This window comes from Spizellomyces punctatus (assembly GCF_000182565.1).
Source record: "Spizellomyces punctatus DAOM BR117 chromosome Unknown supercont1.1, whole genome shotgun sequence".
NCBI lineage: Eukaryota > Fungi > Chytridiomycota > Chytridiomycetes > Spizellomycetales > Spizellomycetaceae > Spizellomyces > Spizellomyces punctatus.
The window spans coordinates 1,610,591-1,632,282 of NW_015971537.1; the positions used below are offsets into that span (position 1 = coordinate 1,610,591).

At 48.3% G+C, this 21,692-nt stretch overlaps 10 protein-coding genes across 11 annotated transcripts; 5 read left to right on the forward strand and 5 right to left on the reverse strand.

The window, feature by feature from the left end:
• Positions 1-384: 384 nt before the first annotated feature.
• Positions 385-4,154, forward strand: SPPG_00616 (uncharacterized protein; the record flags this gene model as incomplete). The annotated part of the gene is made up of 8 exons (XM_016748945.1): positions 385-1,007; positions 1,085-1,213; positions 1,273-1,386; positions 1,447-1,572; positions 1,636-1,734; positions 1,801-1,913; positions 1,992-2,281; positions 2,341-4,154. The coding sequence occupies 8 exons, from the start codon at positions 385-387 to the stop codon at positions 4,012-4,014; spliced, it is 3,168 nt and encodes a 1,055-aa protein (XP_016612964.1). The 3' UTR covers positions 4,015-4,154.
• Positions 4,155-4,900: 746 nt separating this feature from the next.
• SPPG_00617 lies at positions 4,901-7,308 on the reverse strand (the record flags this gene model as incomplete). Of its 2 annotated transcripts, XM_016748947.1 has the most annotated exons (9): positions 4,901-5,163; positions 5,231-5,582; positions 5,647-5,668; positions 5,734-5,882; positions 5,943-6,111; positions 6,186-6,497; positions 6,561-6,651; positions 6,717-6,756; positions 6,825-7,308. In XM_016748947.1, 9 exons carry the CDS (start codon positions 7,306-7,308, stop codon positions 4,989-4,991), a joined length of 1,794 nt encoding a protein of 597 aa, XP_016612966.1. In that variant the 3' UTR covers positions 4,901-4,988. The 2 variants fall into 2 exon arrangements, with proteins under 2 accessions (XP_016612966.1, XP_016612965.1); XM_016748946.1 differs by having other exon boundaries at positions 5,231-5,668.
• Positions 7,309-7,541: 233 nt separating this feature from the next.
• Positions 7,542-9,935, forward strand: SPPG_00618 (AGC/AKT protein kinase). Its single transcript, XM_016748948.1, has 8 exons — positions 7,542-8,058; positions 8,118-8,261; positions 8,345-8,417; positions 8,496-8,589; positions 8,664-8,977; positions 9,067-9,253; positions 9,316-9,440; positions 9,501-9,935. Exons 1-8 carry the CDS (start codon positions 7,739-7,741, stop codon positions 9,837-9,839), a joined length of 1,596 nt encoding a protein of 531 aa, XP_016612967.1. The 5' UTR covers positions 7,542-7,738; the 3' UTR covers positions 9,840-9,935.
• A 1,043-nt stretch (positions 9,936-10,978) lies between these two features.
• SPPG_00619 (40S ribosomal protein S21) lies at positions 10,979-11,596 on the reverse strand. The gene is made up of 3 exons (XM_016748949.1): positions 11,490-11,596; positions 11,152-11,369; positions 10,979-11,095 (listed from the first exon to the last, which is right to left on the reverse strand). The coding sequence occupies exons 1-3, from the start codon at positions 11,508-11,510 to the stop codon at positions 11,074-11,076; spliced, it is 261 nt and encodes an 86-aa protein (XP_016612968.1). The 5' UTR covers positions 11,511-11,596; the 3' UTR covers positions 10,979-11,073.
• Positions 11,597-11,684: 88 nt separating this feature from the next.
• SPPG_00620 (uncharacterized protein) lies at positions 11,685-13,698 on the forward strand. The gene is made up of 4 exons (XM_016748950.1): positions 11,685-12,350; positions 12,418-12,574; positions 12,643-12,712; positions 12,782-13,698. The coding sequence occupies exons 1-4, from the start codon at positions 11,835-11,837 to the stop codon at positions 13,479-13,481; spliced, it is 1,443 nt and encodes a 480-aa protein (XP_016612969.1). The 5' UTR covers positions 11,685-11,834; the 3' UTR covers positions 13,482-13,698.
• Positions 13,516-14,899, reverse strand: SPPG_00621 (adenosine kinase). The gene is made up of 2 exons (XM_016748951.1): positions 14,179-14,899; positions 13,516-14,110 (listed from the first exon to the last, which is right to left on the reverse strand). Exons 1-2 carry the CDS (start codon positions 14,828-14,830, stop codon positions 13,731-13,733), a joined length of 1,032 nt encoding a protein of 343 aa, XP_016612970.1. The 5' UTR covers positions 14,831-14,899; the 3' UTR covers positions 13,516-13,730.
• Positions 14,900-15,023: 124 nt separating this feature from the next.
• SPPG_00622 (eukaryotic translation initiation factor 2 subunit alpha) lies at positions 15,024-16,600 on the forward strand. Its single transcript, XM_016748952.1, has 4 exons — positions 15,024-15,762; positions 15,825-15,934; positions 16,000-16,097; positions 16,169-16,600. The coding sequence occupies exons 1-4, from the start codon at positions 15,152-15,154 to the stop codon at positions 16,457-16,459; spliced, it is 1,110 nt and encodes a 369-aa protein (XP_016612971.1). The 5' UTR covers positions 15,024-15,151; the 3' UTR covers positions 16,460-16,600.
• Positions 16,521-17,677, reverse strand: SPPG_00623 (uncharacterized protein). The gene is made up of 6 exons (XM_016748953.1): positions 17,499-17,677; positions 17,342-17,428; positions 17,214-17,270; positions 17,080-17,161; positions 16,903-17,012; positions 16,521-16,835 (listed from the first exon to the last, which is right to left on the reverse strand). Exons 1-6 carry the CDS (start codon positions 17,502-17,504, stop codon positions 16,689-16,691), a joined length of 489 nt encoding a protein of 162 aa, XP_016612972.1. The 5' UTR covers positions 17,505-17,677; the 3' UTR covers positions 16,521-16,688.
• Positions 17,626-19,837, forward strand: SPPG_00624 (uncharacterized protein). The gene is made up of 5 exons (XM_016748954.1): positions 17,626-18,261; positions 18,332-18,814; positions 18,876-19,081; positions 19,140-19,220; positions 19,284-19,837. Exons 1-5 carry the CDS (start codon positions 17,754-17,756, stop codon positions 19,782-19,784), a joined length of 1,779 nt encoding a protein of 592 aa, XP_016612973.1. The 5' UTR covers positions 17,626-17,753; the 3' UTR covers positions 19,785-19,837.
• SPPG_00625 (chromate ion transporter (CHR) family chromate transporter) lies at positions 19,808-21,493 on the reverse strand. Its single transcript, XM_016748955.1, has 2 exons — positions 21,041-21,493; positions 19,808-20,987 (listed from the first exon to the last, which is right to left on the reverse strand). Exons 1-2 carry the CDS (start codon positions 21,427-21,429, stop codon positions 19,931-19,933), a joined length of 1,446 nt encoding a protein of 481 aa, XP_016612974.1. The 5' UTR covers positions 21,430-21,493; the 3' UTR covers positions 19,808-19,930.
• Between the last annotated feature and the right edge of the window lie 199 nt (positions 21,494-21,692).

Sequence of the window (21,692 nt, forward strand, 5' to 3'; positions counted from 1 at the left end):
GATGACTGCGTCCTTGTGAGTGGCACAGCAATTCATCAAAATAAACAAACTATGAATATAAACAAAACACTTCTTTAACCCAGGTTCCCCTGCAAATCTATTGCACATTACTTAGAGATTGCCAGTCATGGCGACAAGAGCGAATGACCTCGCCATATACCCCAATAGTGAAGGCTGGAAATCCAGCAGCTCCGGAGTCTCGAGAATCTTGGAGGTTGGCCAAGATTTTTGTGCGGCTACTCTACCGGGTATCGTCTGTCGCGGAAGAAGAGCTGCAGACAAATACCGCTAAGAGTGTTACATGATGAAACTGAATCATCTGAACAATGGAGTTGATGGCAAGATAAGCGAGACGCGTACACTCTGCAGGTTGGGCGGACCAGCATGGAAGATCGCAGGCGGCCAAGCTACAAGGAATTTTTGCAGCGATTTCGCCACGATCCACCAGAGGCACCCAACAGAAGGAGACAACTCGTTCCACGGTCAAGGAACGACCATAGACACGAGGCATATTCCGGAGGCGATGCAGCCACGAAGAAAGCTCACTCCCGCCCAGTCATCACCAAGTCTCGTATCCCGACTGCAGCATTCCGTCAGCAGGACACCAAGAATAAAAGGAACCCTAGCGTGACGACCACAAATCGGCCAAAGCCTCCCGCAAAAGTAGCACATCATGCGTCGCAGACAGTCGCCAAACCAGTGAATGCGGTCCATGATGGGTTGGCCAAACCCGTTCGTCCAGACGAGGAAGGCTCTTTGCGTCCTTTAAGCATGGAATGGTCTAGCCATACATCCTCTCCTTGGTCGTCATCGCTAAATTCTACCACGTCCAGTGATATTGCTGAAGACGATCACATCGGACAGCGTCGATGGGAATGGAGCTCAGAAAGTGCCCAGGGTGATACTGTCCATAGTGATTGGGATACGACCAGCGACATCACTGCATTACGATCTAAATACTTTTGGGAAACAATGAGCGAAAAGAATGTAGAGATGTTGGGAAGAAGGTATCATCAATGGATACTATCACATGCGCCCAATGACTTCTCTGACTAATGTCATTATCCATTGTCGTACCTGACAGACTGGAAATGGAGGAAAAAGAGAATATGGAGGATCTCCTCAACACAGGAACGAAAAAGCCACTTTCCATACCGCTGAATTGTTCAGCGACCTTGAATCCCGAAGAGATACTGAACTCACTACGTCAAAGGTGCGCTGAATTGACATAGGTTAAAAACTGGATATCAACTAAATTTACTGTGACTTTAGATATCGGATTGATAATTCTCACAGCGGATGTGGAGCAGATAGGGAACGGACGAACAAAACCGCGGATAAGGACCGTGTGACCGGTAAACACCCGTGCAATGTTTCCGGTGAGAGGTATGGAAAGTGCGTTCGCGGTCACCTTCCACTTTAGCTGATGAATGACAACCCTCACAGTGTTGGACGTGAGCGTCAAAGCGAACTTCGGCCAAAGAGCATCCCTCTCGACCTTGACGAATCCTGCAAGCGTGAACAGCTACAGTTGGGAGAACCAGACGAAATTTTGAATTCAATAAGACGAAGGTAAGTTTAGTCGCGAGTAGTAGACGTTATGGCGCAGTACGGCAAAAACTTACCTCTTATCAGATACGGGCTAGATCCGCCGCCTCTTCCCACTACTGGGAACGAACGTGAAGGCGCTCCTATGAGAATTGGACACAGTTCGATTTCCTCCCATCATGAACAGTACGCGGTTAATACATGTCCTTCTGGATGAATAGTATGTCTTTTAACTATCTGGATATGTTGTAGAGTAATATCAAGAGGGGCCGCAGAAATTGGGCCCAATTTGCTCCGTGATGAGACCGTCGAACGTGTGTCCATTCTAACTCCAATTCAATCCGACGATGTACGGTGCCTCAAAGGTAAGCTTGCGTCGTAAGCGTGCTGCCGCGCAATCCGCATGGCATCTGACAGCCCAATGGCTTCGATAATGTTTACAGAACAGGAGCTATCATCGCACCATAACGGTTATGCACATGGCCTTCCGGAAACGATAGATGGATACGGATTACCAATGGCTAATACGCCGGACACCACTCCGGAATCGCTTTCTCATCTACGCTTATCGGCGCCGTCACATTGCAATCAGGTGCTGTCACCGTCCACCCTGATCCAACCCCCAGTGCACTTGCAGAAACCTACTTTCTGCGCACGTACTCAGCTGGGCGAGGTCGATTCTAATAGAGAGTTTAGAGGCAGCACTGGAACAGTTGCTGATGTGTCGACATTGGTAAGTTGAGAAGAAACCATGCCCTTTTGTCTGCACGCTTATCGTACTCATAAGCTTAGGTGATGGACACTGATCTGGTAGACCCATCTGGCTCATCGGATCCTCCATTGCAGCCGCTTGAGCTTATGCCCACCAACCAGAGTCTGCCGCACGTTGCATCGCAGGGGAGAAAACCAAGGGATGAACGGAACCCACGAATGGAACGAATGGAACGCATTTTTTCTGTGACACAAGTGATGATGGCCAGTCAAGAAGAAGCCAACATCGGACTACCCGATATGCAGGTTCAACCAGCAGCGGTGGCCGCCTTTCAAACGACTTTGGCCATTTTAACTCTTCCGTTGTCAATTCCATGCCGTATCGATGGTTTGTGTCAGAACGTCCAAAGTACAAAGCATTCAGCGCAAGTTAATATTGATGATGTTGCGGGAACGGGAACGATACATATCATGGAAGAAAACGATGGGCTCTTGGATGGCTCTGATCAAAATAGAGATGCCACTCCAGACGGAAAAGAAGCTCACCGACTACAAGAATCCGAACTAGCTTCCGAGCAGTGTACTACCTTTGAAGAGAAACAAGTACCTTCCTCGTCACTTTCTGATCAGGAAACAGAATCTGGACAGTTCTCTCGGGCACAGGCTGTTGACGACGATGAACGTGCGAAGAATCTTGATTCTCGAGATAGCCACATGCAACCCGAACGGTCACCTGCGTTTATCCGAGGGATTGATCCTGGATGGACACCTCAAGCGGGACTGGAATCCTGTTGCAATCCTGATTTTCCAGCTGCTGTCTTGAATGATGTGGAACGTTCTGAGCCATCTATTGAAACAGGGGATGGGAAAGGCTTTACCGGGTGTGGTGCCAGTAGTTCTGAAGGATCAATATTTAAGCAGGTGACAGACACATTGATGTCACAAGGTCATGGGTCAGACTTAAACGAAAGACCTACGCAGATGGAGGGAGCAGCTCTTGTGCAACAATCTGTGGAGAGGCCGATTCCCGCGCCAGGTCTGAACCACCATGCCTTCGTGCTCTCTGAACGTGACAATGTCCCTGCGAATGATGCATCCACGGTCCGCGTTGTACTGGAAGATCAAGATATCGATGGGGCGATTGTCGGAAACGCAACTGACGAGGAGAGTCATCATGGCCCAAAGCCGTTGATCACTCCAGTGTGTGTTGATACGCAAGATGCTACGGAGCCACTGCTGTTGGGGTTACAGAAAGAGGATGAGGATGCGGTCAATGCCGCGATTTTATCTGCGGATTTAGTAACGCCCGCTGGAATAGTAACGTCTCTGGATGCGCCCCAAGAATCCAGTGATGGGCCGAACAAGGATACCTCAGTAGTAAGCCCGACACAGTCACCTCCAATTACAAGATCATCTGTGACGACGCAAACAATAAACAGCGCGAGCGCAAGTGCTTCTACGCAGACCTCCCCTATTGTATCAGCTAGAAGTAGCAGAGCAGCCCAAACCAATTCCTCCGAGACAGTTCAAATGGGTGATGCTGCAACGCAAACTGAACTTGAGTTGCTAAATGCATCAAATGCGGATGCTACGATCAGCGTCATCGAAGGACCACCGATAGACGTTATGGATTTTAGCGATGAGTCGGATGAGATACTCGCGATATTGACAAGAAGATTGCACTCTTTGAACCAGGAATTGGTTCGTGTTGATGCAGAGATTTCTGAATTGGAAGTTGAAGGAGCAGTTGGATAGTGTATATAAATACAGCTCTCACGAGGCGACCCTATATGGGGGGAGTGGGCAGCCTTTTTGTAAATACTTTGATTTTTCGGCTACTTGAAGATGGCCGGAAGCAAACTTTCGGTCTTGAAAATAAAATTTATGCCAGTTACTGTCAAAGCGTAGGTGTCGGGACTCTGACACGATTCGAACTCTAGGATTGAGATGACAGATGCATGTACTAAGGACCAAAATCATGAGAGACTGTGTCCAAAGTACTAACTAACACATCACACGGTTTATTCCAGGCTAGCACCAGATTATTGCGAATCGTTTGAAACGATATCCGAGTAGCCTTCTAATTTATTTCGAATGGTTCAATGCATCAATGGTTCAATGCATCGGTAATACTTCCTATACTGTTGCCCTGCCTTTGCGATGAACCTCTCCACACAGTGTTCCTTGAACATCGGCATTGCTTTGGGACGTATTAGTAGAGCCTGAAGGTCCAGAGATCAAAAAGCGAAAGAAAAAAGCGTAACAGTGGACCAACTGATCCTATTAAGACGTGCAACATTGTCTGGATGCATCTATCTCGCGACCGGCACGTCATGGAAGGAGCAGATGGTATTGTGCACCTCATGCTCAAGGGATTTATCAAATGGGTGAGGAACACTGAAGTTGAGATTGCTCATCAAACTCTCTCACAGGCTTAGATGGTAGCTCCCGACATTGATTCATCTCGGACGACCAGCGATCTCTTTCTTGATGCTGAAAGAGCCGAAATGGGGTTGACAAGATAGATGGAAGTGCTGGCGGTCATCCATCCCATCGTTGGTCTACCCAAAAGTACACACGAACGGCACCGTCAGCCCAGTCCAGCCGGCCCCAGCGTAACGTCGGACCCTCTACACTCAGCTTTTCGTTTATCCTTTCTGTATTGGTGTAATATGGTACCAAAAATACATTGGCTGTTTACAGTGCAAACAACTGACATCATAGTCCGCTTATAGGTCGATTGTTTCATGAACACTATAAGTGGCCTTCAGTTCGGTCTGTTTCGCTGCTTTATCTTGGCCGACTACTGAGTTCCTTCTTTTCCACTTGATGCCCAGAATATTGTACGCAGCGCTCTTCCACTTGGCGTCCAAGGTGATGAAGAGGAGCGGATTACATGCTGAGCTGTGAAAACCAATAGCAGTCAATTGCAACTTGTTGCTGATAGTCACCATACAGCATGTTTCCTTACTTTAAATAGCAGCCTAATATTGAGAGCTGGCACAACCGCTTCTCTGCTTGGCGCCCTGCTGTTAACTCCCACATAAACTGCACGTCGTACAGCAACCAATTGACAACAAATACGAGCACGAGTATGGCTGCTTTGCGGGCAATCCGCGCTTCCAGAACTTGTGCCAATCGTTCTTTCGGGTCAACATCATTGGAATGAGGGCCTTCCCGAGCCGCCCAACAGCGTGTGTTTTCTCGAGCAGTACGCAGGATGTGGTAATACATGACGGCAAAGAACTTCATCGGCAGGGAGACAGTCATCAGGCAGAGAATGGAGAAGATGATAGCAGTCGGCTTCCGGTTTGACCAGTCTCCTACATTCATCGATGCGGGCGTGAGTGAGAGCCATAGAGAGACCATGCAATACCAACGTACAACCTCCGCAATATATCCCAGAAGACTGTAAATAGTATCAAAAGCGTGGTAAGCCTTCGCTCAACAGCCCCAAAACCTTCGCAAGCATACCGAAAGAACATAACGGTCTCCAAACCAGTATGGAAAGGAGCTAAGACATATGCAGTAGCACCAGGCACAGCTTACAGCCAGAAGCGCTTTCCGTGCGGTCATGGGCGTATGCTTGACGATAACGAGGTAGCGCTCATAGCCTACTATTGCTAATGATGGTTTCAAAAGAATTGCTCAATAGTCCGACTCTCTTGATGTTGTGGCCTTACCAAGACCTACTAAACTTCCTCCACAAAACAGAATGTTGATAAGTCCGTTGATATGACATCCAACATATCCCAGGGCCCATTTTTCAGAAGCCACGTTCGCCCACAGTATAATTGCACTGAAAAGCGAAAGACCAAGATCGTTGACGCTCAAATTTAGAACAAGAGCGTTCTGCGCATCAGTGTTAGAAGAGATATGATTAATTTAGACGCTGACAAGTACATGTAACTTGATAAACTACGTACAGTGACCGTCCTCAGCTTATTATTCGTGATAAAGAGCAGAACCACGAAGGCATTTCCAACGACCCCAATTGTGCAGATCACCGCACATACTGCGGACAGTGATATAAGGTCGGCTTCCAGTATATAGGATGCTGCTAAATCAACTTCACGCAACTCCATGGCGGAGCCAGGCAAGTGACGTAGCAGGAATCCAAGGTGCACGCTTTTCGGCTGTGTATTTGGGGCATCTTCGTCTTTCCTCCGAAGTCCCGAGGTTAAGGAAGGGGTACCGCATCCTTGTTCATCGAATCTTCCATCCTTCTTCCTTCGCCTCTATACCTGTTACACGCCAATCAGAGTTCCCGGTATCCCTACGATGAACAATACTAATATTACGTGAATGTCTCTGGTATATGCGTAATCTGAATCACCCATGGGTTGTACAGGGTCCAGCGTTGTGGATTCAACGGGCTTTGGCTCTATGTTTCTGTGAAAAAAGCTTTAAATGCAAAATGCTTTTCATGGGAAACATGTCTTTTATTCAACTGTTACCGGTTAGCTAGGCATAATAGACACAAATCTGAATAGGCATCTGGAATGCCATAATCATTTGCTACAAGACTTTGAAGCCAAACTGTAGACCCACTGATCGGTAAGTACGCTCCTGATCAAAGTGGCGATCAGCAGGATGACCGATTCCAATACTCAGGCCGACGCTGAGCAGCAAGGGCAAGCCAATGATGTTGACTTGCGCATGATTTTCCGGCACCTGCTCAATCTTAACCTTGACTTGCCGCTCGAGGTGGTCAATGTCCATGTAACTAAACCCCAATTCATCGTCTTGTATACGACCGTGTTCGGTCAGCAACTGTTCAAGACCCTTGTTCACATAAATTCCGCACGAAGCACCAGTGTCCAGAATGAATGTTGCTGATGTAAATGTGTCCCCATTCAAGCGAATGGGCAACCGAGCAAACAAGCGATGATATTCATCCAAAGCATAATAGAAGATGTCTGGTTCAATTTTGGTACTAGCTTCGACCAAATCATCCGGATGACCAAAGTTAGCGCGGTAAGAAGGAGGATAGTCTTCCTTGCTGACGAGGACACTTGGTGCCAATGGCTTTATTACATCGATGGGCATTTTATGCGGGTGCTGATGATGGTGGGAGACGTATTGCATGTATTTATAAAAGATGTTTGGGCAGTTTACACCTTTCTAAACAAAGAAAGGGGGACGACCCAAAACCAACAACTCCGCAGTGTACGTAATCAAAGCTTAGCTACCCGCCGCCTCATTTTTCCTAAAATAGCAAATGAGATCACGTGGAGTCAAGTCAGCCGCTTCGAAAGTCTTGAGTCGCAAGTTGGTCGTTGCTTTGTCACAGCTGGATTCCCCGTTTTTTGCTTCTCCGCCCAGGCTTCCCGCCATCTCCGACACCGTTTTCCAATCCTTTTTTTTCCTTTCTTTCCGTGTGGCCCTCAGTTTGTAAATACTCGCAACCTCACGCGACCAACTCGTTCTTGTAGCTGGTACGGGCGCTTGCATCGTTTATTGGAAACACTCAACAAGCATGGACGACGGCACCCACTGGGACGTTACAACTTCTCAACCTGCCAAGGGCCGCCTATGGCTCAAGGTGGTGGAAGCACGCAACTTACTTGTGCAGTCGACTGCCGTTTCCCGTCCGTATTGTGTGGTCGAGTTTGAGAAGAATGAGTTTGTGACTCGGGAGGGGAGTTGGGAGGGCCGCGCGAAAGAGGGCAAGGGAGGTGTTGTTAGAAGTGATTCGGGATACATGGTGGACGGTGGTGATGCGATGGACTTGGGAAGTGGAGGGGGAGAGTCTGGTGATAGAGTTATTTATTCGGTCTGGAAGCATGAGGCGACCTTGTACGTATATTTCTTGATTGTCATGGTCCTGCACAAGGCTGATTACGCGTCACTTTTAGTGATGTTTCTCGTCCTGATGGCGAAGTTACCATCACTATTTGGGACCGAGCGGGAGCGGTCCCTGGAGAGGGTGAAGGATTCTTGGGAATGATGAAAATCCGACCATCCAGAATCAATGGCAAATTGCATGACAACTGGTTCAGGTATGTTTAATTGTTTGTACAATGTAGTTGCTGTACAATGTTGTGAAAAGTGGATCAATCATTCATCTTTGTCGGTATGTTAGGTTGTTACCTCGTCAGTGGAAGGAAAAGGTGAAGGGGGAAATCCGCATACAAATGATGTATCGGACGATTCCGGTATGTCAGCCAACAATTAAACTCTTATCATAACATGGCCAGTGCACTGACGCGGTCGTCTTGGAATGGATATAACAGGCAAGGGCTCTCACAGCTGCCGACTTTGAGCTGCTTAAGGTCGTTGGTAAGGGAAGTTTCGGCAAGGTTCTTCAAGTCCGTAAGAAAGACACTGGTGAGGACATCATTAGGAACCCGCTCGTGCTCCCTAGTCAAAGGCGATTACTAACGATTGACTACTAAACAAAGGTCGTATCTATGCAATGAAAGTCCTCGTGAAGAAGGACATTGTTGAACGACAAGAAATCGCTCACACCCTTTCCGAACGCAATGTCCTCATTCAAGCCACATCACCTTTCCTCGTCGGCCTCAAATTCTCCTTTCAAACTCCGGAAAAACTCTATCTCGTCCTTGACTATATGAACGGCGGTGAACTTTTCTATCATTTGCAAAAGGAGACCGCTTTTAGTGAGGAACGGGCAAAGTTCTATACCTGTGAGCTGGTGCTAGCACTGGAACATCTGCACAAGTATAATATTGTGTACAGAGACCTAAAGCCGGAGGTAAGAGCAATTGTCGCCTTTCTTAAGGCAGCATTCGTCAGAGACAGTCACTTTTTTGATTTATTGACGGTACGATTGGGCGCATCTAGAACATCCTCCTGGATAGTACAGGCCACATAGCATTGACGGACTTTGGTCTGTGCAAAGAAAACCTCTCCTTCAATGACACAACAAATACGTTCTGTGGAACTGCCGAGTATCTGGCGCCAGAGGTCCTAACAGGACAGGGTTATGGCAAAGCTGTTGATTGGTGGTCACTTGGAATCCTCTTCTATGGTACGTGATCAGGTCATATGATTGTTGGTGCATGAGTAACATATGCATACTGCATTGAACAGAAATGACCACGGGTCTGCCCCCGTTCTATTCGGAAAACACCAACCTCATGTATAAAAAGATTCTGCACAATCAACTGCTATTCCCACCAGGATTTTCAGAAAAGGCACAATCATTGGTTCGAGGGGTAAGTCCGTGACGGCACATAAATATCCCCTATATGCGACTAACGGCGCAAACATGACAGCTTCTTGAACGTGACCCTCGAAAACGATTAGGAGGTGGCCCGGAAGACGCTGCCGAAATTCGAAGACACCCCTTCTTTTCCAATATCGAATGGGATAAACTACTCAAAAAGCAAGTTACACCTCCCTTTAAACCAAAGGTCGAGTCCGAAACGGATACATCAAACTTTGATCCTGCATTCACGGATTCAATCCCGGTCGACTCGTTGCCGAGCAATTCAGCGCCTCTGTCGGAAACGGTTCAAGAGAATTTCAGAGGGTTTACATATATCGAGGAGGGCTCGCTTGCAGCCAGCGCAAATGCGCATCCAACGTATTATATGTCATCAGTGGCTGAGTAGGGGTTTTAAGTGGGACAATTTGTATATGTATTGATCTGTGTTTACTGATCGGGCTATTTTATTATGAATCTCATTTATTCACTCAAATGTCCCAACTTTTGTTTTTGGCACTCGAATATTGGCCCTTGCGGTGGGGATGATTGGAAATGATGCTGATTGTTGCGCTTTTCATCCAGACATCCAAACAACGCAAGACGTTGACATAGTGTGGAGGTGATTGAACATGGCACTAGGACCCAGTATTATTTGGATCCATCCGGTTAACCATCTCGCATAATCAGCACCCCCATCTATTGCTCAAAGCGGTGTGGCATGCATGTAATGTTTTTTTTTTAAACTGCAGTGAGGCGCATGCTGAAGGTCTATAAAAGGGGAGCCTTTGCTCTCTCTCCCCTTCCTCACCAGTTCCTCGACTCACAAGCATCTGCCCAACTCTCATCAATCATGAGAACGCCGATGTGGTGGTGTCGAGGACCTTGACTGCCCGACAGCAACCGTGATCAGAACCAGCGGCAACCAATCGGATCCAATAACAAAACCTACTATTATGCTGCCACATTAGTTGAGCTTGGTTGGTATGTATCAATGGCATTTCTTGCATTTCTTGTCATCGGGTCATCTTCTGACATGCAGTTTTTAGTCTCCAAGCCTTGTCACTGAAGATCCTCCAGCTTGCGAGTCTCCCCAATGTTGCGAAGACTCTGGCTTCAATGCCATCAAGAGTTCTGGATCAAGGCCTAGTAGGGACCGCGTGTGGTGGTGGGCAATTATCCGGTTAGAACCAACCGTTACGTATTGCGTGTATAATTGCCTAGTAGTAGCTTAGTTTGCTTTTCCGAACCAGTTATCGCTGGTTTATTCCCTGGTGTAGTAGCTAGTGCCAGTTTCTGTCACCTCTACACTAAATATCGCATCTATCAAATGAAACATGCCGGTGGGCAGCCGGTACATTTCTCACTTTCAAAAAAGTACAGAAGACGCAAGATATTCCCAAGTTGCAAACAGATTCAGTAATCATGCATCCAAAAGAACACACATGCTGAGCCTGGATCGAGTTGGGGTAAGGGGCCATTGAGCCTTGGAATTGGTTACAATTCGTGATTGGACATTGATTGCCCTCGATGGTCCTCAAATCCTCATTATATCGATTTTTAAAAAGTTTTATTAGGTCGATCAGAGTAGAGGGTGAAAGATACAGTTTTGCATTCTCCAGATAAACAGGTCATGGAGAGTTCTACTGTTGGTAACTCCACACACTAGCAACAGCGCATTTAATAAACAAATCGCACCTAAAAAGTCAATCCTGACTTACCCCTTGAGGTACCCGTCAGTGGTCGCCAATCGGTTGATGGAGTCATCAGATTCACCCATGGATCGGACGAAACCAGACAGGGCGTAGGTATGGAAAGTACCCGCCAGACGTCCAGAAGCATCTACATCAGCCACGTTGATTTGAACCGATGCGTGGTCCTTGGCGGTAATGAGACGTCCGGTTGCAGAGCATTTGCGAGGAATGTAGAGGTCGACGACCTAGTTGCAAATGTCAATATAAACTTGCGTTGTCCCGTCCATGTGCTGCTGGCACCGCACTCAAAAGTCCCCTTGCCCTCCCCTCGCCCTCCCCCACTGCATCCCCGACGCCCTACACACCTGACCCTTCTCGTTCTCCATGTTTGATACAACGAGGGTGCTGGAACGAAGCGGGAAGGGATCGTTCAGGTATTGCCGAAAATGAAAATGTCCAAAAGATCTCGAACTAGCAAACTTCAAAAAGAAGTTGATCACGTGATCGAGACGTCATGTGGTTGCCATCATCCGCCATCGGTCCCATTTCCAAGACGTTTTAAAAAAACCTCATTTTGAAAGTTGCTGGTTAACATCTCGGAAATTTCCATTGTAGAGCTTCCTACAGCCCCACTAAACAGTTTTGCAAAACGGGCCCGCTATCAACCGAGTTTCAATCCCATCGATTTTGAAAATCTGTAGGCTTTTCCTATGGAGGGAACCGGGTTTCGGGACGATTCCTCCAGAACTTTTGATTCTGGCTCAAGCACTTGGCCCAGCCATGGCCATTCTCACCATTCCCATCATTCCTCGTCTTCCTTTGTACCGGGCCTGTTGCTTGGTGCTCTAGGAGGGGCTTTTGGTGCATCATGGTGGCGATCTAACAATCCCGCAGTCCCTCCTCCATCTGGATACTTTCCACAACATCCACAACAACCTTTATTCCCAAACGACGGTCGAACGTATTATCCTGCCCCGTCTCCTGTTAGACCTCAGCCCCAGCATCCTTACTACCCGCAATACTCCCCCGTCCCGCCCCGTCCGTCCACGCCCCAAAATGTGCCCTTTTTGCCAGACCCCGTCTTTGTCATGCCTGGTCCCCCGCCGACACCGGCAAGAAAAAGGGCCTGCAGTCTATCATGTTGTCTATGTATTCTTTTGGTAATTGCCATTGTGATTGCTGCTATGCTTGTCCCAAAACCTGGAGCCCATGACGTAAAAGTAGTGGTGAGTGTGAGACTTTTTGGCATAGCACCTGGGAAAGCTTGTGTTGACGTGTCGTGTGCATTTCCAGGTTGGAGACCGAAAATTGGTGTCAGTAGATTCGAAATGGTTCAAGGAGGTTGAAGTGGCAGGAGCTTCGCAAGTTGATGTTTATCTGTTCAACCAAGTCCCGCCTCTTGACGACGTTGTTCAGATGTCCAAGAATATCAGTGTCAACTTGGAGCGAGGTGGGCTATTTTGCAGACAATTGCAGCATATTATTCGATATTCACACGGGATGCTGTTTATTTTTCAGGTTCTTACCACTTTGTGAGATATGACGTGCACCCCGGTTCGACAGTCCATGTAACCTGGGATTTCAATAGGTATGCTCTCCTACATCACGCTATAGACAACCTTGTATGACAACTGAGAAATGATCTTTCCGTCTTCAGTTATAATGTACATCCGACGTTTGCTATTTTGGAATCCGAAGCTGCATTCCACGCGTGGAAGGCCAATGCATACATTCCTCCCCAATGGTGGCTGCATGATCAAAACACACCAAAGGGCACCTATACCTTTACCGCTCCCGATAATTCAGAGTATTATTTTATATTTTACTCCCCCAGTCGGCGAGCGTACGCAAAAGGCTCAGCGTCCTTTCAAGTGAAGGCCATCACCTACTCCATCACCAATCCAGCTGCTCATTGTCCGGCCGGATCGAACGATATCTGCTCCTTTACATTATTCCCAGGACGCGAAGCTGATATCCTGTTTGTAGCCCCAACCGACGGTGATTCGTACACGATGACATACAAGACCAAACCACGAAGAGAAGCGTACGCAGCTCTGTTTGCGTCCTTGTCAAGTGCAGTTGGCGTCTGCCTTGGTGTAGCCCTTATTGCCTGGTGTGGTCAAAAATGCTGTGGAATGATTTGTGGGAGGAAAGAACGACGAGGATATGAACCTATACCGGATGGGCAGGGTGAAGAGGAACGGAGAGCAGGACAGAGCTCTTCCCGGAATCAAGGGCCGCATACTCCCCCGCAGATACCTCCATTCAACCCGGCAGTGTCGGGGAGATACGGAGATGGTAGACAAGAGCCATCTGCTCCTCCGCCGTACTCTGTTATGGATCCCAATGTGTTATAAGAGGCTTACATAGTAGAGAACCGAGTTATGTATACTAGCATTGAGTATGGTGCATATTTTTAGGATATTGTTTGCGATGAAGTAATAGATTATGCTACTGAGCTGGAAAATTACTGCCTGCACAGAACCATAGTTTCTTTCGGTAAAGTTGGGCCACTTGTTGATGATCAAAAAAAAAGACCGACTATATATACAGTCTATCACATTCACTATGAACAGCTACTATTCACACCTTTTCTATTCATATATTTACGCCTTGAAGCCGTGTGCTTCCTTAGGGTAAGTCGGCCCGCTGCGCTGAATGACAACATTCGCCACGTAATGACCAGCAGCTACGCAAGTGTCAAGTGGCTTGCCCTGGACGAACTGGGACATGAATCCACCGACAAACGCGTCACCAGCACCATTGGTATCCACGATAGCCTCGGGTTGAATCTTGATGATGGGGTACTCTTTTACGGTTCCTTCGCTGACCAGAATGGTTTGCTCGGCTCCTTGGGTGAAGACGACTGTACGGGAACGGGATGAGTTGACTTTGGGGAGGGCAGCAATCTTGAGGGCAATTTCCTTCACGTCTTTAGTTCCCCAGTTGTGAGCTTCGGCGTATGCCTCCGCTTCGGATTCATTGCCTAATATGATTCGTCGAGTTAGTTATTTGCACAGTCAATGCCAAAGTGTCCTTCTGCTGCGACTTTACCAAAAAGTATGTCAACGTAAGGAAGGAGCTCGTCCAATGGCTTAGTGAAGAATTGGGAAATGAAGGGAGCGGACAGGTTCATGGTGAACACCTTGTTGTTCTTGGCGGCATGCTCACCAATGAGAAGAGCTGCCGGAGGAGACACAGTCAAGAAGAAACCTCCAGTGTAAAAGAACTTTGCATTCTCGACCAGACTCCAAATCTCTGGCTTTTGGAGGTGTTCAACCTTGTAGTTGTTGGCTGCCAACAAGTCAGTGCACAAGCTACGGTGGGTACCGGTGATCAGCACTGCGCAGAGACCAGTGGGGGTGTCGGGGTCCTCGAGATACTCGGTTCTCAATCCATCCTTGGCGGCAGCGTCACGGAGGATCTTGGCATTGGCATCACGGCCAACACATCCAATATATACCGTTTGCTTGGGGGGAAGCAACCATTGTGCACCACGCAACGCGTTCTGAGCCGCACCACCAGCAACGTATTCGACCTGGTAGGTGTCTACGAGTTCCTTGTAAAGAGGTTTGTGCTCGTCTGCGGCCAAGATGGCGTCGTTGGCCTTGAGGTTGTACTTTGTCAACAGCGACGGGTCGACGCGGGCCGAAATGTCGAGCAAGGGGTTTTCAATACCCAGGAAAACGTACTCTGAGGACGACATGTCGAGTGGATGCGGTGCCGGTTGCGGGATGGGATGACGACGACGAAAAGCCAAATGCAACGGAAGACCCAGCTGAAGGCCAGTCTTTGGGGCAAAACGGAGCGGATGGGAACGTGACATCACGTGCGTCATTTACTTGTTGCTATGCCAACACCGCAGAAAAACGCTGTTGGGAAATGCGCAACTTGCCTGCAAGTGTCATTGTAAAGAAATAGAAAACGGAACTTGTGAACGGTCTTTCCGCCCATCTCCTTACTGGCCAGTTTTCCATTTCTTCCGGAATACCGTTTACTGTTTTTAATAGATCTTCTCTAAACTATAATGTCGAGCGGAAAGTCAGTTCAAGAGTCTGGCGACGAATCTGGCCCAGAAACCCTCTCTGCTCCAAACCTCGGCAATGACCCTGTTGAGGAACTTGAAGAAACCGGAGATGTCTACCGTGCCACATTCACCCCAGCTGCTGCTGCAGCCATTGACGAACGACAAGCCCGTCTTCAGTGCCGCATGTACGAACAAAAGTTTCCCGAAGTGGACCAACTCGTCATGGTTAATGTACGACAAATCGCTGAAATGGGAGCTTATGTACATCTTCTCGAATACAACAACATTGAGGGAATGATCTTGTTGAGCGAGTTGTCTAGGAGACGTATTCGGTCTATTCAGAAGCTTATTCGGGTGGGGAGGAACGAGGTGGTGGTGGTGCTCAGGGTGGACAAGGAGAAGGGATATATCGACTTGTCCAAGCGTCGTGTGTCGGCTGAAGATGTCGCCAAGTGTGAGGAAAAGTTTAACAAATCCAAGGCGGTACATAGTATTATGCGGCACGTTGCGGAAAAGTTGAACTGGAGTTTGGAGGAGCTCTACGAGAAGTTTGGGTGGCCACTCTATAGAAAGTATGGCCACGCATACGAGGCTTTCAAGTTGGCAATCGCGTAAGTTCAAGGCTTGTTGGGTGTTGAGGTCGAATGGATGTTTATGGCATGCTTGCTTTCAGTGAACCAGAAACGGTCTTTGAGGGGTTGGAAATGCCAGAAGATGTAAAGAAGGAGCTTCATAGCAACATTCGGCGACGATTGACACCACAACCAGTCAAGATCCGAGCTGGTAAGCATTGCGGAATTCATTTCCTTTGTTAAAACAATGTCGTTGAACAAGTCTCCCTGTCGCAGATATTGAAGTTACATGCTTTGGATACGAGGGAATAGATGCTATCAAAACCGCCTTGCAAGCCGGTGAGGCATGTTCCACAGAAGATGTACCAATCAAGGTGCGTTGTTTTGCTCTGTCTCGGTGTTGTGTCGCTGAAGCCATGCTCACCAATGCGATTTTCTGGTGTAGGTCAAACTGGTCGCGCCACCAATGTACGTTGTGATGACAAACTCACTTGAGAAGAGCGGGGGTATCGAAATCATGGAAAAAGCCATTGCCACGATCGAAGAAACGATAAAAAAGCAGTCTGGGCATCTGACAGTGAAGATGAAACCGAGAGTCGTTAGTGCGACGGATGATCTTGAGCTTGCACAGCTTATGGCACGAGTGGAGCGGGAAAATGCAGAGGTTTCTGGTGATGAGGAGGAGAGTGATGCTGAGGGAGCAGTGCCTGCTCCGGAAGAGGCAGATGATGAATAGGGGAATTGATGGGGTTGCGGGCGCATGTTTGGGATTATTTTTTTTGTCCTGGAAAATGCGTTTATTTTTGTATGACAGCATGTGGAAAACTGTCGATATTTCTCCGCATTCTGAATCAATGTATATTATACCTTCATGGCATTGTGTGATGTTTTTGCACGGTGATGGTTTATAATGTCCTTTCTTGATAATGTACAGTTTCATGTGTCAACCCAGAGGCCGTTTTTCCTCACGCCTTTTCCACCTTGCCCACCAATTCCGTGACACCCACAGGCTCAGATGCCTTTTCATCGTACTCTGCCCATTCTTCTCCTTCACCCAATGGGATATCTGTAAAAGGTGTCTCTGACTCGGCGCCCTCAGCTTGCCACCCGTCCTAATAGAAAATGTTCATGCATTGTCAAAACACACCAGTGTCATCAACGAAAAGCTATGCAACCTACCGCCGGTGCCCATTCAAACGGCTCCAACCCCCGACACTCGATCTGCACCAACGGCGCAAACCGCCCACTTGATTCCAACGTGTAGGGTTCAAGTGTATCTACCAACACATCTGTACCAATCTTGGTCAACAACATCCCACAAGCGTACGGCTCAAAACCAACAAGAAAAATACACACTTGCAGTCCCTTCATTTTTACACGACTTGCATCTCATAACAAGGTTGGCGACACCTCTTGTATTTGATTGTTCAACCTCTTCCTATTCGAGTGTGAGTTTTATGTTGAGTGTGTGGGGATGAGAGGAGACGTACCGACGCGTTGACGGTGACCCATCCGGCATGTTCTTCTTGGCATTTCGTGCAACGAAACTAGTTGGGGGCAGTGAGGATCGTGTTTGTGTAGTAAAGGGAATAAACAGTGGGGGGAGAGGGGGATTTACCTTGAATTTCCAGTCGTACTCGTTGATATCTTGGGGACGGAGATGGGTGACGTTTTCTAGGTCGGCTTTTATGAAAATCTTGAATTTCTAGTAATGACACATTGTTATGAATAAAACGGATGCTACCAACTGCGAAGAACTCATACAAAACGCTTACCGGCATGATAAAAAACAAAATGTGAGATGTTAAAAGATAATCTCGGAAACAAGAAAGTCGCTTCCAAAAGCCCAAACGATGAGAGTCACGTGTTGTGGGGGAGATTCCTTCCTTTCGTTGAGGACAGACCCTCAAGAGAAGAACGAGCTTTTTACATCTTTTATAAAAATAGCAACGACGAAGCGATCCGCGACACTACCGCGACACACTCTACATCGTCATTCCGACGTATGCGATACATGGGTATGCTGATAAATGTCTGGGATAATAAAAAGGCACCTCTTTTCGTCCCCATCCCACCGTCCGACTGCCACATCACATGAACGAGATTACTTGACGAGCATGAAAGTGACGACAATGCAGTTTGTGGAAGTGTTACCGTGTGTCTGTGTTGGGATGGGGTTTGTCGCTGTTGAAAAGGCCGCAAGGTTTTTTTTGGCGGAGGATAAGGTTAATGAGATTTTCGGGCCTTTTATGCCACTGTTGGAGGAAGTGAGCGCTGTTGTTCAAGAGGAGGCAGAGCAAGAGGGAGATGGGCAGCAAGTGGATACACCTGTTGTTGTTGAACCGGTGTCGAGTCCTGTGGAGACGTGGATACAGCGGGTCAAGAATGCAGCGATCGGTGTACGGACAGAGTTGCAACAGACCGCGACGGGGATCGTCCATTTCTTTGTGTGGAGACCTTATTTATTTGTCAGGAACAAGTACTTTGAGAGTATTACCTGGGCCCGGCTGATCAAGGATCGGCATAGACTTCGTGCAGGTGAGACAACAAGTCAGATCCGTTGGGCCTCCCAAAAAACATTATCGTTTAAACATTTTTTTCTTTATAGAAAATACCCGACTTCGCCGCACCATTCGCCAACTCAACCTCCGTCTCAACCTCTCTAGACGCCGCCAAAGAGCCGCACACGAAGCCTGGACTCTCCTCCGCGACGACCTCAAAAACGAGCACAGAACCCGCGTCCTCGCAGCCCAATGTCACGCTGACTATGTCCAAGTCATTACACGCGAATACGCAGCCGAACTCGACCGAATGGAAACGGATAATGTCAACCTCCAACAAGAGATTGCTCGATTGAGGGGACAGTCTACCCCCGAGTTTCTCGATTTGTATGTGCAAGTGGATACGGTCGTTCAAAACCGGGTGTACGAAAACATTGAGGCTGAATTGGATGCGGTGGTTGAGAAGCGGGCGGCGTTGGCGGAGATGGATGAAGTTATTCACTTGAAATTGGAGGAAGCGTTACAGGAAACTAGTATGAGCGAAGAGGATGACGATGATGGACACACAGAGTCATTAGAAGAACTCGCGGGTAGGTTTTAAATGGTTTCGCGTGCATTTGCGAGAATACGCTATTTACACCCTGCTTGTAGATTTTAAAACAACGGCTACTAGCCGGCTTACTCAACTTTTAGTCTCAGACGCAACCGCCTCAGCCATGGTCCTCCAACTCGAAGATGCCGCCATGAAATGCACGCGCGATGTATCCTCCCGTGAATCCCTCTCACTCATTATCGGCATCGTGCTGGCTCACATGGAGGAGTTGGGGTTGTATGAGGATTGGAGTCGAGTGGATGCGGTATGTTATGACCAGTGACTGATCTGTTGATTGCCGTACTGACGGGTGTGTATGGTAGGCTTTTGGCAAGTACCAAAAGCTGCTGTGCTACTATATTGACAGTGATGCCGATCAAGTGGCATTTCTCGAGGGCGTCGAGGTAAGACGTTTTTTTTTTCTTTGTGTATACATTACCGACTTTTTTTGACATACTTTCAACTAGACCTTTTGCACCCCACCCCCCAAACCCGCCCTATTCCCCCGCCTCCTCCGCGTCATTTACAAATACGAATTAGTGGAACCCACCGCCGTTGTAGAATGGTACCGCCTCCCCAGTTCGTCACCAACCCACAACATGATACGGGCGTCTTGTGCCCAGTTTGTCGAGTGGCTACAAACCAAGGAGCGGGAAGAGGATGAGGAGGAGGATGAGGCTGTTGAGGCGGATCCGGCTCTGTCGGTGGAGAGGTTGTGTCAAGGGGATGAAGAAGTCGGAGTCATATTGGCGGACTGTATGGAGGAAGATGGGGAGGATGAGGAGGAAGAGGTATACCCAGAGATTGAGTTTAGATTTGAGGATGAGGAGCGGGAGGGTGCGGGGGTCAAGAGTCCGAGGCGGGGGTCACTGGTGAGACGTGTCCCAGGGGAAGCTGTCACCACGGTCAAGAAACGGGTGTGCTTTAGTAATGAGGTACACACCCTGTTGATTGATGATCCCATGTAGGGGATGAGGGGGAGACAGTGTTTCTTTTGTGTATATATTTTTTTGTTCAAGTAAATCTCTATAGAGTTATTATTCACAAACTTGTTGGCATTGTGTCTTTGCATGGGTACCAGTGTCCACAGCAGATCCATAAAAGAGGCAACCTCTCATATACCCAATCCCCACGACAACAACCCCGCCAGACATCCCAGAACCATGACGATCACTGTTCTCATTCCAGCATCAACAAGCACATAAGCCACACCGGCTACCACAGCATAAAACGGAAAATCCCCCAAAGGTCTCACGACAGCTCCTCTCACGACCCCCTTTTGCCACAACAGGTACGCAGCCGCATAAACGAGTCCCACCGCCGCGGCATTCATACCCGGCAACACATGCACAAGGACCTTACTCTTTCGTACCCGAGCCCAAAGCGGCATTGCAGCAGCATTGAGCGCCAACCCAGGAGTAAAAATGCCAATATACCCCAACAATGCTCCACCAATTCCCGCGGCGGTACCATAGGGCGCAAGAGCCAACGCACCACAATAAGCCGCAAAATTAAAGTTTGGACCAGGAAGGGCCTGGATGAGGGCTACACCCAACAAAAAATCGCGTTCGGATAGCCAGCCTGGTACGACCACGTAGGAATACAATAGGGGAATAACGACAGGGCCTCCACCGAATATAACGCAGCCTGCTACAAAGAATTGGGTGAGGACGGCCAGGGGGCGGATGGATGCCACGTGGGGTTTGAGGACCATGCAAACGATTAGGAGGATGAGCCAGACGATCATGATCGCTACACCGGTTTTCCAGGATATAGGATTATGTGCTGGATATTCCTCTCGTACTTCCACCTCGACATGTGCCGCTTCGAGCGGTGTAGGTTCTTGTGTACGATCCCGTTTTGCCCGTCTCGCGTCCCATCTTGCATGGCATTTGACAAGTACAAATGTCAGGATCCCTCCAACGGCAATCACAACAGGTTCCAACCACGATGCCGACCACAGGACAGCCGCACACGCCGCCAGCGTACATACAGCCAATGTATCCTTATTGACGACAATTTTGCGTGCGAGGGATGTGCCGGCTTGAGCGACGAGACCTACCACTGCAGCGCTGATACCGTTTTGGAGGTGGATTAGCCAGTCGGGGAGTGGGGAGGGGAGGTGAGAGACGCCGAGACCGAGTGCGGTCATGATGATCAACCCTGGTATACTAATAAACTATAAACAAAAACGACTCTGACAAACCAAATAAAAAAAACGCACCTCCAACAAACAAATCCAACAAGCCCAGCCCATATCCCACCCCGATGAATCGCAATCGAAAACAACATTTCCGTACTCCCGGGTCCAGGTAACGCCTGACTCACTGCAAAATACTCTCCAAAAAGCGTATCGTCCAACCATTTCTTGCGTACGACAAATGTGTTGTGGAGGAGGGCAATGTGGGCTGGGGGACCGCCGAATGCAATGACCGAGAGAGGAAGGAAGGAGCGGGCGGATTCATATAGACGGTTTGAAGGGCGGGGTGTTGGGGGATCTTGCTCGGTGGTTGTGTAGAGCTTTTCGGAACTGGATTGGGCGGACACGTCTATGGTGCTTTCGGTGGGGTGGACAATGACGGTGGGTTCCTCGGCGTGCCTGTGTGCGTGCATGACGGGCGATCCTTGTCTGGCGAGGAGTGCATCCCCATCCCGTTCGCTTTTTTTAAACCTTAAAATCTTGATAACATAAGTGGGAGATGCACGTGCTAAAATCGCGCCATTTGACAGGCCGTGGCTTAGCTTGGTGATCGTTTCGCGTTTTCGCGACGACGACGAACGAACGAACGAACGACAAAGGATAACCAAGTCGAGATGGATCTTTTTCCAATACGAGAAATATCGTTCATATACATATTAAAGCTAATAGCTGAAAA

Coding starts and splice junctions, on each gene's coding strand:
- SPPG_00621 (XM_016748951.1), bottom strand. CDS start 14,830: ATGTCGTCCTCAGAGTACGTTTTCCTGGGTATTGAAAACCCCTTGCTC. Junction 14,111..14,178: donor TTACGTTGACATACTTTTTG/GTAAAGTCGCAG, acceptor GAATCATATTAG/GCAATGAATCCGAAGCGGAG.
- SPPG_00625 (XM_016748955.1), bottom strand. CDS start 21,429: ATGCACGCACACAGGCACGCCGAGGAACCCACCGTCATTGTCCACCCC. Junction 20,988..21,040: donor GTTGGATTTGTTTGTTGGAG/GTGCGTTTTTTT, acceptor ATAGTTTATTAG/TATACCAGGGTTGATCATCA.
- SPPG_00623 (XM_016748953.1), bottom strand. Junction 17,013..17,079: donor TAAAAATGAAGGGACTGCAA/GTGTGTATTTTT, acceptor AGATTGGTACAG/ATGTGTTGGTAGATACACTT. Junction 16,836..16,902: donor CGTTTGAATGGGCACCGGCG/GTAGGTTGCATA, acceptor ATTTTCTATTAG/GACGGGTGGCAAGCTGAGGG.
- SPPG_00618 (XM_016748948.1), top strand. CDS start 7,739: ATGGACGACGGCACCCACTGGGACGTTACAACTTCTCAACCTGCCAAG. Junction 8,262..8,344: donor TTGCATGACAACTGGTTCAG/GTATGTTTAATT, acceptor TCGGTATGTTAG/GTTGTTACCTCGTCAGTGGA. Junction 8,590..8,663: donor AGTCCGTAAGAAAGACACTG/GTGAGGACATCA, acceptor TACTAAACAAAG/GTCGTATCTATGCAATGAAA.
- SPPG_00619 (XM_016748949.1), bottom strand. CDS start 11,510: ATGGAGAACGAGAAGGGTCAG. Junction 11,370..11,489: donor TGGAGAACGAGAAGGGTCAG/GTGTGTAGGGCG, acceptor ATTTGCAACTAG/GTCGTCGACCTCTACATTCC. Junction 11,096..11,151: donor ACTGACGGGTACCTCAAGGG/GTAAGTCAGGAT, acceptor CGCTGTTGCTAG/TGTGTGGAGTTACCAACAGT.
- SPPG_00624 (XM_016748954.1), top strand. CDS start 17,754: ATGTCTGGGATAATAAAAAGGCACCTCTTTTCGTCCCCATCCCACCGT. Junction 18,815..18,875: donor GTCATTAGAAGAACTCGCGG/GTAGGTTTTAAA, acceptor CCCTGCTTGTAG/ATTTTAAAACAACGGCTACT. Junction 19,221..19,283: donor CATTTCTCGAGGGCGTCGAG/GTAAGACGTTTT, acceptor ACTTTCAACTAG/ACCTTTTGCACCCCACCCCC.
- SPPG_00620 (XM_016748950.1), top strand. CDS start 11,835: ATGGAGGGAACCGGGTTTCGGGACGATTCCTCCAGAACTTTTGATTCT. Junction 12,575..12,642: donor CAGTGTCAACTTGGAGCGAG/GTGGGCTATTTT, acceptor TTTATTTTTCAG/GTTCTTACCACTTTGTGAGA. Junction 12,713..12,781: donor GTAACCTGGGATTTCAATAG/GTATGCTCTCCT, acceptor TTCCGTCTTCAG/TTATAATGTACATCCGACGT.
- SPPG_00622 (XM_016748952.1), top strand. CDS start 15,152: ATGTCGAGCGGAAAGTCAGTTCAAGAGTCTGGCGACGAATCTGGCCCA. Junction 15,935..15,999: donor ACCAGTCAAGATCCGAGCTG/GTAAGCATTGCG, acceptor TCCCTGTCGCAG/ATATTGAAGTTACATGCTTT. Junction 16,098..16,168: donor CAGAAGATGTACCAATCAAG/GTGCGTTGTTTT, acceptor TTTCTGGTGTAG/GTCAAACTGGTCGCGCCACC.